Source organism: Triturus cristatus, chromosome 1_1 (assembly GCF_964204655.1).
Source record: "Triturus cristatus chromosome 1_1, aTriCri1.1, whole genome shotgun sequence".
Classification (NCBI taxonomy): domain Eukaryota; kingdom Metazoa; phylum Chordata; class Amphibia; order Caudata; family Salamandridae; genus Triturus; species Triturus cristatus.
This window is the reverse complement of record NC_140579.1, coordinates 14,057,902-14,071,999: the sequence shown is the minus strand read 5'-3', so window position 1 is coordinate 14,071,999 and position 14,098 is coordinate 14,057,902. Positions and strand designations below refer to the sequence as shown.

Here is a 14,098-nt window from a genome sequence, read left to right as displayed (position 1 = left end):
GCCCAGTCAATGACTCTCAGCGTGTGGCAACACTGGACAGTGACAATAAGCATGAGTCAAGCCCAGTCAGTGACTCTCAGCGTGTGGCAACACTGGATCGTAACTATAAGAATGAGTCAAGTCCTGTAAGTGACTCTCAGCGTGTGGCAACACTGGACAGTGACTATAAGCATGAGTCAAGTCCTGTAAGTGACTCTCAGCGTGTGGCAACACTGGACAGTGACTAGAAGCATGAGTCAAGCCCAGTCAGTGACTCTCAGTGTGTGGCAACAATGGACAGTAACTATAAGCATGAGTCAAGCCCAGTCATTGACTCTCAGCGTGTGGCAACACTGGACAGTGACTATATGCATGAGTCAAGTCCTGGCAGTGACTCTCAACGTGTGGCAACACTGGACAGTGTCTATAAGCATGAGTCAAGTCCTGTAAGTGACTCTCAGCGTGTGGCAACACTGGACAGTGACTATAAGAATGAGTCAAGTCCTGTAAGTGACTCTCAGCGTTTGGCAACACTGGACAGTGACTATAAGCATGAGTCAAGTCCTGTAAGTGACTCTCAGCGTGTGGCAACACTGGACAGTGACTATAAGCATGAGTCAAGCCCAGTCAGTGACTCCCAGTGTGTGGCAACACTGGACAGTGACTATAAGCATGAGTCAAGTCCTGTAAGTGACTCTCAGCGTGTGGCAACACTGGAAAGTAACTATAAGCATGAGTCAAGCCCCGTCAGTGACTCTCAGTGTGTGGCAACACTGGCCAGTGACTATAGGCATGAGTCAAGTCCTGTAAGTGACTCTCAGCGTGTGGCAGCACTGGACAGTAACTATAAGCATGAGTCAAATCCTGTAAGTGAGTCTCAACGTGTGGCAACACTGGACAGTAACTATAAGCTTGAGTCAAGCCCAGTCAGTGACTCTCAGTGAGTGGCAACACTGGCCAGTGACTATAAGCATGAGTCAAGCCCTGTCAGGGACACTCAGCATGTGGCAACACCAGACAGTTACTATTTTTGTACGTACAAAGCAGGTATTGCTAGTGGGGCGCAGGGGCAGGGCACGGGCGGAGCGGGGCAGGGGGTAAGTCAACAGACAGAATAGGAAAAATTTCATTTAAAAAAAACAAACACTTACCTTGCACTTGCCGCATCGCCAAGGCGAGTGCAAGGTAAACGGTTTATTTATTGTTAATATGATTTTCCCTATACCGTTGTCTATGACTAAACCCCCTGCCCCACTCGTCTTACCTCTACCAACCGCGCCCGGTACCAAGCCCCATCAGCAACACTCAGCATATAGCAACAGTGACTATAAGTGTGTACCAAGCCCAGTTAGTGACTCTCAGCGTGTGGCAAAACTGGACAGGGACTATAAGCACGAGTCAAGCCCAGTCAGTGACTCTTAGCATATGGCAACACTGGACAGCGTACCAAGCAGGTATGGCCGGTGCACGTAAGATCAGTGGGGCACTGAGGCGTGGCACGGGAGGAGCGGGCGGTGGGGAGTCAGCAGACGTTAGAATAGGGAAAATAATAAATAAAATAAAACCACGTACCTTGTGCTCGCCACATTGCCGAGCTCAAGGTAAGTAGTTTTATTTATTATTTCATTTGATTTTCCCTATTCTGTTGTCAGTGACTCCCCCCAACTGGTCTTACCTGCACCAGCCGCGCCTGGTACCAATATTTCTCCCAGGCGCTGCCTGACTCTCTCATTCTGTGTAAGAATTGCTGCCATAAGAATTGTGACCTGCCAGACAGTAAGCTCAATACCCCTAAGGGCAGTGTGACTCTCTCATACTCTAGAATGATTACCAGCATTGGAGGTGTGGCCCTGCTAGACTGTATGATAATTACAACTAGGTGCAGTGTGACTCTCTCATACTCTGTAGGGATTACCACCATGATAAGTGTGTCCCTGCTAGAGCGCATGATAATTACCCCTAGGTGCAGCCTGGCTCTCTCATACTGTATAAGCATTACCCCCCCAGGAAGTGAGACCTTGTAAGATTGTGTGATAATTACCACTAGGTGTAGAGTGACTTTCTCAGACTGTGTAACGATTCCTGCCATAGGAAGTGTAGCCCTTCCAAAGGGCATGGTAATATCCCTTAGGTGCAGCATATCTTTTTAATACTCTGGAAGGATTACCGCTGTAGGAAGTGTGACCCTCTAGGTGCAAGGTGACTGTGTCATACTGTGTAAGGATTACCGTTGTGGCAAGTGTGGCCCTCTAGGTGCAGCGTGGCTGTGTCATACTCTGTAAGGATTGGCGCCATAGGAAGTTTAACCCTCTAGGTGCAGCATGCCTGTGTCTTACTATACCAGGATTACCGCTGTGGCAAGTGTTACCCTCTAGGTGCAGCGTGGCTGTGTCATACTGTACAAGGATTACCGCTGTGGCAACTCTGACCCTCTAGGTGTAGCGTTACTGTGTCATACTGTGCAAGGAGTACCGCTGTGGCAAGTGTGACCCTCTAGGTGCAGCGTGATTGTGTCATACTGTGAAAGTATTATCGCTGTAGGAAGTGTGACCCCCTAGGTGCAGTGTGGCTGTGTCATACTGTGCAAGGATAACCACTGTGGCACGTATGACCCTCTAGGTGCAGCCTTACTGTGTCCTACTGTGTAAGGATTACCACTGTAGGAAGTGTGACTCTATAGGTGCAGCGTGACTGTGTCATACTGTGGGAAGATTACCATTGTAGGAAGTGTGACCCTCTACGTGCAGTCTGGCTGTGTCATATTGTGTAAAGATTACCGTTGTAGGAAGTGTGACCCTCTAATTACAGCGTTACTGTGTCATACTGTGTAAGGATTACCGCTGTGGGAAGTGTGACCCTCTAGGTGCAGAATGACTTTGTCATACTCTGTACGGATACTTGACAAAAGAAAACAACGACGGCTGACCACTGGTTCAGCACCTCAAACCTAGTATGTACAATGAATAGAAATCCTGTGCACAATTCTTCCAAAGTCCGCCGCAGAAGGACTCCACTGAAAACCAGATGATGAATCACTTTTAACAAAAGAGGAAGGTGCACCAGTAAAAAGTCCAAACTTGAATAAGTCCTTAGAGTTCCTTTTAATTCTTATATATGTTTTTTCATAGAACGAGAAATCGGCTGATTTCTCGTTCTATGAAAAAACATATATAAGAATTAAAAGGAACTCTAAGGACTTATTCAAGTTTGGACTTTTTACTGGTGCACCTTCCTCTTTAGTTAAAAATACTCTGTACGGATAACTGCTGTTGGAAGTATGACCCTCTAAGTGCAGTGTGCCTGTATCATACTGTGTACGTATAACCGATGTAGGAAGTGTGACCCTCTAGGTGCAGTGTGCCTGTATCATACTGTGTACGTATTACCGATGTAGGAAGTGTGACCCTCTAGGTGCAGCGCGGCTGTGTCATACAGTGCAAGGATTACCGCTGTAGGAAGTGTGACCCTCTAGGTGCAGCGCGGCTGTGTCATACTGTGCAAGGATTACCGCTGTAGGAAGTGTGACTCTCTAGGTACAGCGTGGCTGTGTCATACTGTGCAAGGATTACCGGTGTGGGAAGTGAGACTCTCTAGGTGTAGTGTTGCTATGTCATACTGTGTAATGTTTACCACTCTAGGGAGTTTTCCCTGCCAGATGGTATGATAACCACATCTACCTGAAAGCTGACCCCATCATACTGTATCACAATACCTTCTTGAAGGACACCTTGACAGACGGGATCAGAATTACCTGTGGGTGCAGGTTGATCTCTCCTCGGAGCACTGGTTGACGCCATTTGATCCTCAACAAATCCACTGGACTCTGTGACGAGAAGAGCATGAAGAAATGTGTTTTTATCCAATACAGACACAGGAAATGGCCTGGAAAGGGCTGATGCAGCTCTTCATGCTGCACACCGTGGAGGAGGGAGGGAGGTGCTAATGATCAGATACAATCTGGTGGCTGCTGCAGTTTGTGTGAGATGGAGAGATGCTGAGAGTCAAGATAACAGGCAGCAACATAATGGATTGTTGCAATGATGAGTTACACTTATAACTGTGTCACACACACACATTCCTCCTCACATCTCTAGGCCACCTACATTGTTACACAGGACATGATACACAACAGAATCTTAGTTTTGTAGATCTTTATTTTTTCAACACACATATTCACGTGGTTAATTTGTCTTGGGGTTCTTGTCACTGGCGATCGTGCTTGCGACATCGCAATTTTGGGGGTGATGATCGCTCGGCGGGGTCAGATCTGGCTCGTCGCCTACGTGTAGGTGGGTATTGTCCTTGGGCCTGTACAGGGTGATCTACATGTGCTGGGGCAGATGGTGTATGCACATTTGATGTTTGTGCCTGGACAAGGGCTGGTTGTGCAGGTGGTGGCAGTGCCTGTACAGGGGTTGGTGGTGGTTGTGCAGGTGGTGGCAGTGCCTGTACAGGGGTTGGTGGTGGTTGTGCAGGTGGTGGCAGTGCCTGTACAGGGGTTGGTGGTGGTTGTGCAGGTGGTGGCAGTGCCTGTACAGGGGTTGGTGGTGGTTGTGCAGGTGGTGGCAGTGCCTGTGCAGAGGTTGGTGGTGGTTGTGCAGGTGGTGGCAGTGCCTGTACAGGGGTTGGTGGTGGTTGTGCAGGCGGTGGCAGTGCCTTACAGGGGTTGGTGGTGGTTGTGCAGGCGGTGGCAGTGCCTGTACAGGGATTGGTTGTGGTTGTGCAGGTGGCGGGAGTGGCTGTACAGGGGTTGGTGGTGGTTGTGCAGGTGGTGGCAGTGCCTGTGCAGGTTTTGGTGGTGGGAGTGCCTGTTCAGGCCGCCGGTGTAGATGTGTACCTTTGCTGTGGTGCTGTGCAGTTGGTGGTACAGGTGTGTAGAAGTGCTGTCCTATAGGCAGATGTGATGGCTCCCCTTCCTGCGTAGACCGTGAAGGGAGACTTTGGATCACTTTCAGCATGCCCTCCATCATCTTCATGGCCAAGGCATGGTGTCTTGCACTCTCTTCCCTTTGGATGGATATCATGTCTCTCATATTCCTGGACATGTCCTGCCAAGTTCTATCCATATTATCCAAAACTTGGCTCAGCCTGTCCACCACCGAGGGAATTGGACCATGTCCTGCAGGGACTCAGACATGTCGGACAGGGTAGCCCCTATGGCACGAATATCCTGCCTCACATCTGTGTGCTGTTGGAAGAAGTCCTGTTCCCACTGGCCATCATCGCCAGGTGCAGGCCCTCTCTGCAGGGGTCTGCCATGGATGGGACGAGCAGGTCCAACAGCAGGGGGGGGGGGGCAGGTGTGAGCCTGTGGGCAGGAGTATGCTGCCCAGGGGATACCTGCACCACAAAAGGGCTGGTACTTCCCCCAGATGGTGGAGAGAATGGCAGGGATACACTGTATAGGGAAGAGCGGGTTGGGGAACCACCATGTCGGTCCTGGACGTGAGGGCCGTAAGGGAGTGATGTCTGTGTTGGGATACGTGGGAGCTGTGGCTGGTTTGCTCTATGATGGGGACAGGCAATTGTTTGTTTAGGAGGAGGCTAACAAACGTTGCTTGGCGGAGGATGTGATGCCGTGACTGGCAATCTAGTACGATAGCTCTCATTGGCATCAGTATCGTCTTTCCCGGAGTGGATGGACATGTAGTCATCATCATCCACCAAGTCGACGTCCTCAGGAAATTCATCCTCCTCCTCTCGAGCAGTACTTGCTGCCGACATAACTGCCTGGAGGATCAGGGGATTCTCCCCTCTGATTCCCCGTCGGCCCACACTGGTCGTAGGTCTGTCATCCTCATCCTCAGCATCCCCTGGAACACAGAGGTTGCAACTGTATTAGCTATTGACCTGGTACAACATGTGTTGCAACACAAGGGTTGTATTAACTGTACTTTGCATCAACAGATGAGGATCATGTGACCTGGTTAGGGTACCACCACCAATGACAGCTCACACCATAGCACTGAGGTGTTACACAGAGATGTACATGATTCAAGCAAACTCACCAGCTCCAGCCACGACTTTCTGTCCCTTCGCGTTCCCCCTTGTGTCACCTGCTGGACCTGTCTCCTCATAGCTGTTGTAGACATAGCTGTCCCTGATCCAGCAGCTGTAGAGGGAAGTGACAACATCCTCAATGATCTGCATCACTAATTGACAGACAGGCACATGACATTCCTGATTTGTGTTTCACTTTGTAAACAACAACTGCTGATTCCATGCAGAGGGGGATCTTGATCTCTGTCATGGCTTCGGAATCTAAGCTAGTGACACACCTCATGCCAGAATTAGCTGAAGGACAGGTGTGCGAGGGTATCACTGCTGCAGCCAGGATGTCATGCAGTCTCCTGGATGGTGTCCGCTGCTGTGGTGTCATCCTGTCAGCAGCTGTGATGATGTCCATATTTTTGTACAACAGATGGTAGCTCTGAGCCAACATGTCATTCTCAATAACCATTTGCGGGTAATCCAGGACAATGTGCAGCATGTTTACCTCATGGACTTTACATGTGGGCACCCGCTCACATGCAGCATTTGCCAACCGTTACCTCCACGCAGCACTGACATCAATAAGATGACACATCAACAGACACACCTCATGTCAGAATTACCTGAAGGACAGGTGCGCGAGGGTTTCACTGCTGCAGCCAGGCTGTCATGCAGTCCCCGGGATGGTGTCCGCCGCTGTGGTGTCATCCTGTCAGCAGCTGTGATGAGACATATATGTCCATAATTTTGTACAACAGATGGTAGCTTTGAGCCAACATGTCATTCTCAATAACCATTTGCGGGTAATCCAGGACAATGTGCAGCATGTTTACCTCATGGACTTACATGTGGGCACCTGCTCACATGCAGCCTTTGCCAGCTGTTACCTCCACGCAGCACTGACATCAATAAGATGACACATCAACAGACAAACTTGTATGAGAAGGTTACTGATATTTCAAAGAAGGGGATAAATGACCCGGACTCCTCCGCATTACACTGATTTCACCTTTGCCATTAAGACTTACATTTTTCATGAGTGTAATGTTGTCTGTTGACAAGTCAGAAAGGGGGACATGATGTTGCTCATTTGGGCTTCCCTACGCATGAAGTCACACAGCTCATTTTGGAATGAGAGAACACAGATTTCTTATGTCCGTCCTTTGAGTTTCCTCTCTTTGCATACTCTATTTCCAACATCATAGTACTACTTAGCTGACAACGACTGGTGTCTTGTACAGCAGACATCCAAACCTCATATGTCAAACACTCACCTATACATGTGAATACGGTAGGAGAGGGGGCAAGCAGAATGCAACATTTGGTTATGATCACACATTTCGGATAGGCTGAGAAGCTGTGATGCTTTCCGCCTGCACTGGATTAGCGTGTTGCTCTTCAGCCAAGTTGTTTTGCAGGTGTGACTGCATGAAGATTCACCTTAGCAGCCCCTACATCCATCTCAAAGGTACACAACTGGCATCAGTGTTGGCCTCAGCCATGCTATTTTCATTATGATTTGACCATATATATTTTGCTAGGGATTTTTTCCTATCATTGAATTGCAAGCCTGTAGTGTGTTGGTCACTTCATATGACACATTGTACTATTGTATGTTCATTCTGCACTCACTTGGCATACATTTTGTGTCATCCTTTCATTAGCCACCAGGGTCTGATGTTGCATGGGTACAAATGCCATATGTGAGCATATTGTGATGCAGGACAACAGTGTTGTACAAAACATACAACATACGGTGGAGGTGAAAGGCACATTTAACGAGCATTCAGCCTGATTTATTCTTGGGTTTACTTCCCTTGGCCCAGCACCGGAACAGTGTGTGGTCCCTGAACAGATGTCACAGCCAACCTTGTAGCAGAAGTCAGTGTGTGTCTTTGATTCTGGGAGGACCTCGTTGTACCTACAATGATAAGTGTGTTTTGCAACTTTACATTTCTGCAGCCACATGTGATGCACTACATTTCTGGCACAATCGATGAGCACAATCAGTTGTGGGCACCAGCGTTGCAGAAGTGTGTTATACTTTATATCATGAGTGATCCCACATGTAACTTAGAATGGGCCCACTACCTAGATGCAACCTATATCACAATGACATGTCTACGAATCCTGAGGTAAGGTCCACTATCGTGTTTTGTTCATGGCCAACAAAAAAGCCAGCCAACGTAAGAGGTACATGACCAGCTGTGTGGACTGGGCATTTAATCTATATTGGAAACATTCGAAGTTGGACACTGGATGCATTGTCAATACTACTGACCCTGGTATCTCACTTCTTGTTCATCACTACCATATTTGTGCAAATTGGATTTCTTGATTAGGTCTACAGACACTATTACAACATAGTGGGGACACCCTTTTGACTAGTTGTGGCACTCGATTACAGGATTGGATTCCCAGGTCTGGGACTGTTGGTGAAAAACATGTCATGTTCCACAATTACAAAGGTATGATGAGCCAAGACATGTTATATTTTGTCTTTCGCTGTTCACAAATATCATTTGCTAAAGGTGGATGTCCATTGACAACTCCAATAGTAATGCAGCTATTTTTTCATCTCTGGTTGACTTTCATATGTGGGCACTACATGTCTCTCTGTCACTCCTGACAATGTATGCATTTTTACCATCTCCTGTCCAGTTTGACTTACCAGTTGAGGGTGGTATGCCTTTCTCTGTACGGTGTCGATTCCTCCCAGTAGATGCAGGGACCTCTGCTGCGGCAGGTGTCTGTGCTCTGGCTGAATGTGTCAATGGGTGAGAAGAGAGAAAAGTAACCAAATGGGAAATGTGCTTGTGGAACTTTTCAGGAATTTCCCCATTTCTTCTGCATGCTAACAGTGTTGTGCAGTACTGCCGCAGACTGGGCAGGTAGGAGCTGTGGTGCTTTGGGTATGTAATGGCGTGGCAGGGTGAGAAATGTTCAACAGAATAGGAGTATGACTTTTGGATCTGATGATTCTCTCACCTTCTGCTTTGTGCTTTAAGCTGGCACAGGGGGATTTACCTCTTGGATAATTTGTGGCAGGTTTACAAGCCCCTTGGAAAACATTTACACCGCCGTTGCGTCACTTCTGTGACAAAGCGGTGGTGTAATACAGGTGACACATTTCGACTTATACACAACATGATGCATCCATGGGGATGCGTCACGTTGTAAAGCCCTGCACAACATTAAACCTGCGTCAGCTTAGATGTAGGCAGGGTGGGCGTTTCTTTGGGATATTCCTCGTAAAAGTGATGTAATCGACGAGATTTCACGGAGTCACTTTTCATAGGCTGCTGCTACACAACCTTACGCCTGCTTGAAGCACACGTAATGAGTGGCACAGAACGTTAGGTATGGGCGGTCCATGGACATTGTTGGAGTTGCGTCAAACTTGCGACACTACTCCAGCAAAGCACCCCCCTAATGCCATCAGATGCAACACACATCTGTCTATCCCTGCGCCACAGTGCACCGCATTTTAAATGTGACGCATCCGCGGTTGCGCAAGATTTGAATTGCGTGTTGCATTGTTACTGGAGCATCCCTGCTAATATTTGTCAATTGCTACTTAGCAGGGTTGTGTATTACGGCAACAGTACAGTGCCCATGTTTTCAAAAGTGGGGGAGGGATTTGCCATTTCTAATGCAAAGGATTGTGAGACTTGTGGTGCTACATACAGGGGGTGACACATGAGTCTCTGACTGACTATAATTTTTATATACACTTTGGACAACTTCCTTACTCACAATGACAGTGCAACACAGACAATCTTTTCTGCACTTTTTCTTTTCATCCCACTTACCTGGTACCACGTAGCAGACGTCACTAATAGGCAGCCCATGGAGCATGTGGGGGTGTATTGTGGTAAGGATATCCTCCTCCAGTGGGGTGAGACGGATGCGGGGTCCAGAGTATGCAGCAGGGAGGATCCTGTTTATTTCGACCCTGGAGTACTTCTCCTTCAGCCTCTGCCTCTCATCCTGCCACTTCTTCTTGATGTCCTGGACTGTGCGCCTCTCCTCCCCCAATGCTGTGACAGCAGTGGCTAATTGCTGCCACAGGGCTGCCTTCTGTGTGCCACTGGTGCAGTAGGGTGGGAGTTCATGGAGGCGTTTGTGGTGCCTCACTATAAACTCCACAAGCATGGTGGTCTCCTCTGCAGTGAAATACTTCTTCCTCCTCATTAGTTCCATTTTTCTCTGGCAGTGTCAGCGTTGTGAACACAAACTCTCTGCGGCCAAACCTGTTCCTTCAATGTGTGCTGCTTTTAAATGTTTTTTGGTGCTGGTCAATTAGTGTTAATTGGCTTCAGCTGGAGCGTTGTGGGGGATGGTAGGCACTTGCAACATCATGGCAAACTGGAGCTGTTGGCTGGGATTGGCTGTAGTGTGTCAGCTGATGCATGGTGGGGGGTGGTAGGTACTTGGACAGGTGTTTACTCTTGGCTAAAATGATCAATGGCCACAGTTCGTGTATTCCAGCCCGGAAGCGAGCTTCCGGCCCGGGACCGGAGCTTCCAGCCCGAAAGCTGACTTCCCGCTCCGGATGCGGAATTTCCGCTTCGGCGGTGGAAATTCCGGCCCGAGTGCAGACGTAAAGTTAGTAGTTGTAAGTCCATTCTGTGAATAGCAAAAGTAGTAAGTTCATTCTGTGAATGCCAAAAGTAGTAAGTGCATTCTGTGAATACCAAAATGGTAGTAAGTTTAGGATTTGGTCTTAAGTTAGTTCTGTGAATCGGGGCCCAAGTTCCTTCCCTAGACAAGACGGATCATCATCTGCATTGTGGTATAAAGACAGACGTATCATAGCCCTGTCATAGAGGGATGCATCCTGCACTTAAAGACCACAAAGGACATCAATACTAACCAAAGACAAATGTAAAGATAAGCTCATCCGTTAGAGGCAAAGACTTCTTAGGCTGTACAATACTACAATCAATGGATCGTGGTAGTAATGATGTTCAACACACGAAAGGACACATCGGAACCACTGCTTTACCTTGGGTAAATTAAGCTTATCCTAAACCTGTTATTGTTTAAAATGTTAAGAAAGTCATGCTCAGGAGTCATATATATATATTAATGCTGCTATACCGACTGTATTCAAAAATATTTACCTCAGGTAACTGTTATTGTTTAAAATGTTAAGAAAGTGATGTACAGGAATCATATATATATATTAATGCTGCTATACCTACTGTATTCTAAAATATTTCCTCATGTAACTGTGAAACGCTCTGATACCCTTGGGTCACATTCGCGCAAAATAAAAATCCAGTAAATATTAAATGCTTTGTGATCAGAACACTAAGCGCCTGGAATAGGGAGCTGTGCTATAGCGCCCACACTCATGCAAGGAAGCCTGGAGCGGGAGACTGGCCGCAACTGCATCTGCTGGAAGAAAACCAAATAGTACTGTAAATTGGTCTGCGAATAGAGGTTTCAAATCCAAAACTAAGATAGTCCGGGTGCCTGCACTGCAATCGACGACTCAGACACGCCTAGCACAATTCTAATTTGGGATAGCAACGGAAGTACCACTCCTTCGACCTGGTGGATTACACATCGAGAGCTATGGGGAGGCCAAAAGGGAAGCTGCCACTAGCTCGCAGTCCACAGATGAGTGAGAACACCCTACGTTCCCCCCCTCACTCACCTGTATACCACCTACTGAAGAAACTGCACCTCCGGACAAACTGGATCTAATATTACAGGAATATTACAGGAAGTCAAAGAGTCCCATAGGGCGATAGAGCAACAGATCGGCTCGCTCACCACTGGCTTCACATTGCTTAAGGCCGATTATACTAAGTTGGCGACAAAGGTGAAGATTAATAGTGAAACTCTGGCAGAAATCATACCGCAGCACAAGGAGCACGCGTCACAAATACAAACATTGCAGCAACAAGTAACAGGCCTGCTAGATAGAGTTGAAGATGCGGAAGGCAGAGCTAGACGAAACGACACACGCATCATAGGTCTATCGGAGCACAGTGAAGGCCCTGACACCGCCACATTCATGGAACAGTGGTTCCGAGCGCCTGAACTTCTTTTGTGTAGAATGGGCCCATAGAATACCTACTGGGATACCTAAAGTCCACCGAGGCCGCTGATAGTCAGAATTCTGAATTACAGAGACCGGGATGTATTGCTTCAAAAGGCAAGAGAGCAGCCCCACATTCGTTAGGAAAACTGTCAAGTGTCGTTATACCAGACTACACCCTCATGGTCCAGCGTCGACGATCCTCATTTCAGTCAGTCAAAAAGAAACTGGGGATATGAACCTCAAGTATGCGCTATTTCCTGCCCGATGAAAATTATACATGATCAAAAAGCTTACTTTTTTGAAAGCTCAGAAGATGTGGAGGAGTGGATAGAGGTCATGGACCCAACCTTATTGCCCAAAACTACCCCTCGAGGTCAACCAAGAAATCCCACTCGAATGCAAGGATGACGATTGCGTCGCAATGTGAAGACCTCCAACTCCACATCGGCCCGCAGACCCACCCATGAACAGGTGCAGAAAAGCAAAGAAGAATCCCTGGCTACAGCGACCACATTCAAGGAAGTTACCCCGCGTATGGACTCTGATTCTCTGGAAGGAAGCGCTGTACGCTCTGACTCAGATGGCAGCCTCGCCTTGTTCCCTATCGCGACACCCCAGACCGCAGATGATCTACTGGGCTGTTGAATACTGGAAGCTACTGTCCTGCCTCCACATGTAGCTATAGAACAGTAGCGGGGATGGCACACACTCTTATGGACATGTATATCCTTTTTCTGTGATTAAGATGGCAATGTAATATTTTTTAAATTAGTACCTGGCTCTGTTGAGCCATTATAGGTAGATACTACACCATGTCAGGCAAAAGCAATGAACCCCCAAATGCGCATGCACTAGTTCAATGCAGCAAAATCTTTCTTGTTGTATTAATGGTTTGGCCCGGCATAGTTAACCGTTGGGCCCTGTATTAGAAGTTCACTGGGGTTACTGAGTTCTAACACACAACTGATGTCACATCCTACATTGTGGTCCCCTGCCCGTACCCTGGGCCCTCATGCTATTTACATTACCAGATGCATAAGCTCAACATATAAACCTTAATCACATGGAATGTTCGGGGTCTAGGCTCAGTACAAAAACGACACAGGGTGCACGCTCAAGTGCTCCGGCACAAGGCGCAAATAGTGTTCTTACAGCAGTCCCATCTAACTTTATCAGAAGCTGCAAAAATGCAAAAGAAATAGAAGGGACAAATATACTCCACTAACAACTCTGCTTTTGCCAGGGGTGTCACAATTTGGATCAGATACGAGGTCCCGTTTGTGGAAATAGAGCGACGGGTTGACAGCAGGGCAGATATATTTTCCTTCACGAGACACTAGATGGCAGACATATTGTTTTGGGAAATCTGTATGCTCCAAACTTCGACCAGAATAGATACTTCATGGGTTTAAATACGATCTTAGCGGGTTGGGAGGCATTCCCGTGGATTATAGGCGGTGACTGTAATGCAGTAATGACTACTGAGCGGGATCGCTCACACACCCCCCTCCACGGCGCAGGAACCATTAAACAGGCAGAGGCTCTTTGCAATTAGGTGGATGGACGGGCGTTATGTGATGTGTGGCGCCTGAAAAACTTAGCTCACAAGGAGTACTCCTTCTACTCTCCAGTCCACCAATTACATACAAGAATTGATAGAATTCTCGGCTCCCTTTCCATACCCTTGCAAGTGTCACATGCCACATACTTAGCTAAAACGTTATCAGACCATAACCAATTAGAAATCCGCATTACCTGGAGTAGAGTTCCCACCCCAACCCCCACATGCAGGCTATGGTCACAATTAATAGAAGATACTGTGTTCCGCTCTACCCTGTCTACTGCAATTCAGAACTACTTTTCTGAGAACGGCAATACCACGTCCTCGATCTTAGTAGAATGGGATGCGCTCAAGGCAGTAATTCGGGAAACTGCGGTCAGTGCCACAGTGGGTGCGAGACAAGAAGTACATAAAAATTCAAAATCATTAGAGGATGACTTGGGTGGGTTAGAGCAGGAAGCAGCGAGTGATCCCGCGAAACATGCTCCTCTAGAAGAGGCGCGCATTCAGCA

At 47.6% G+C, this 14,098-nt stretch overlaps 1 protein-coding gene across 1 annotated transcript; it reads right to left on the bottom strand.

Moving 5' to 3' along the window:
- Positions 1 to 4,118: 4,118 nt before the first annotated feature.
- Positions 4,119 to 12,621, bottom strand: LOC146869135 (uncharacterized). Its single transcript, XM_085631400.1, has 5 exons — positions 9,783 to 12,621; positions 8,642 to 8,731; positions 6,594 to 6,689; positions 5,988 to 6,091; positions 4,119 to 5,792 (listed from the first exon to the last, which is right to left on the bottom strand). Exons 1-5 carry the CDS (start codon positions 10,171 to 10,173, stop codon positions 5,718 to 5,720), a joined length of 756 nt encoding a protein of 251 aa, XP_085487526.1. The 5' UTR covers positions 10,174 to 12,621; the 3' UTR covers positions 4,119 to 5,717.
- Between the last annotated feature and the right edge of the window lie 1,477 nt (positions 12,622 to 14,098).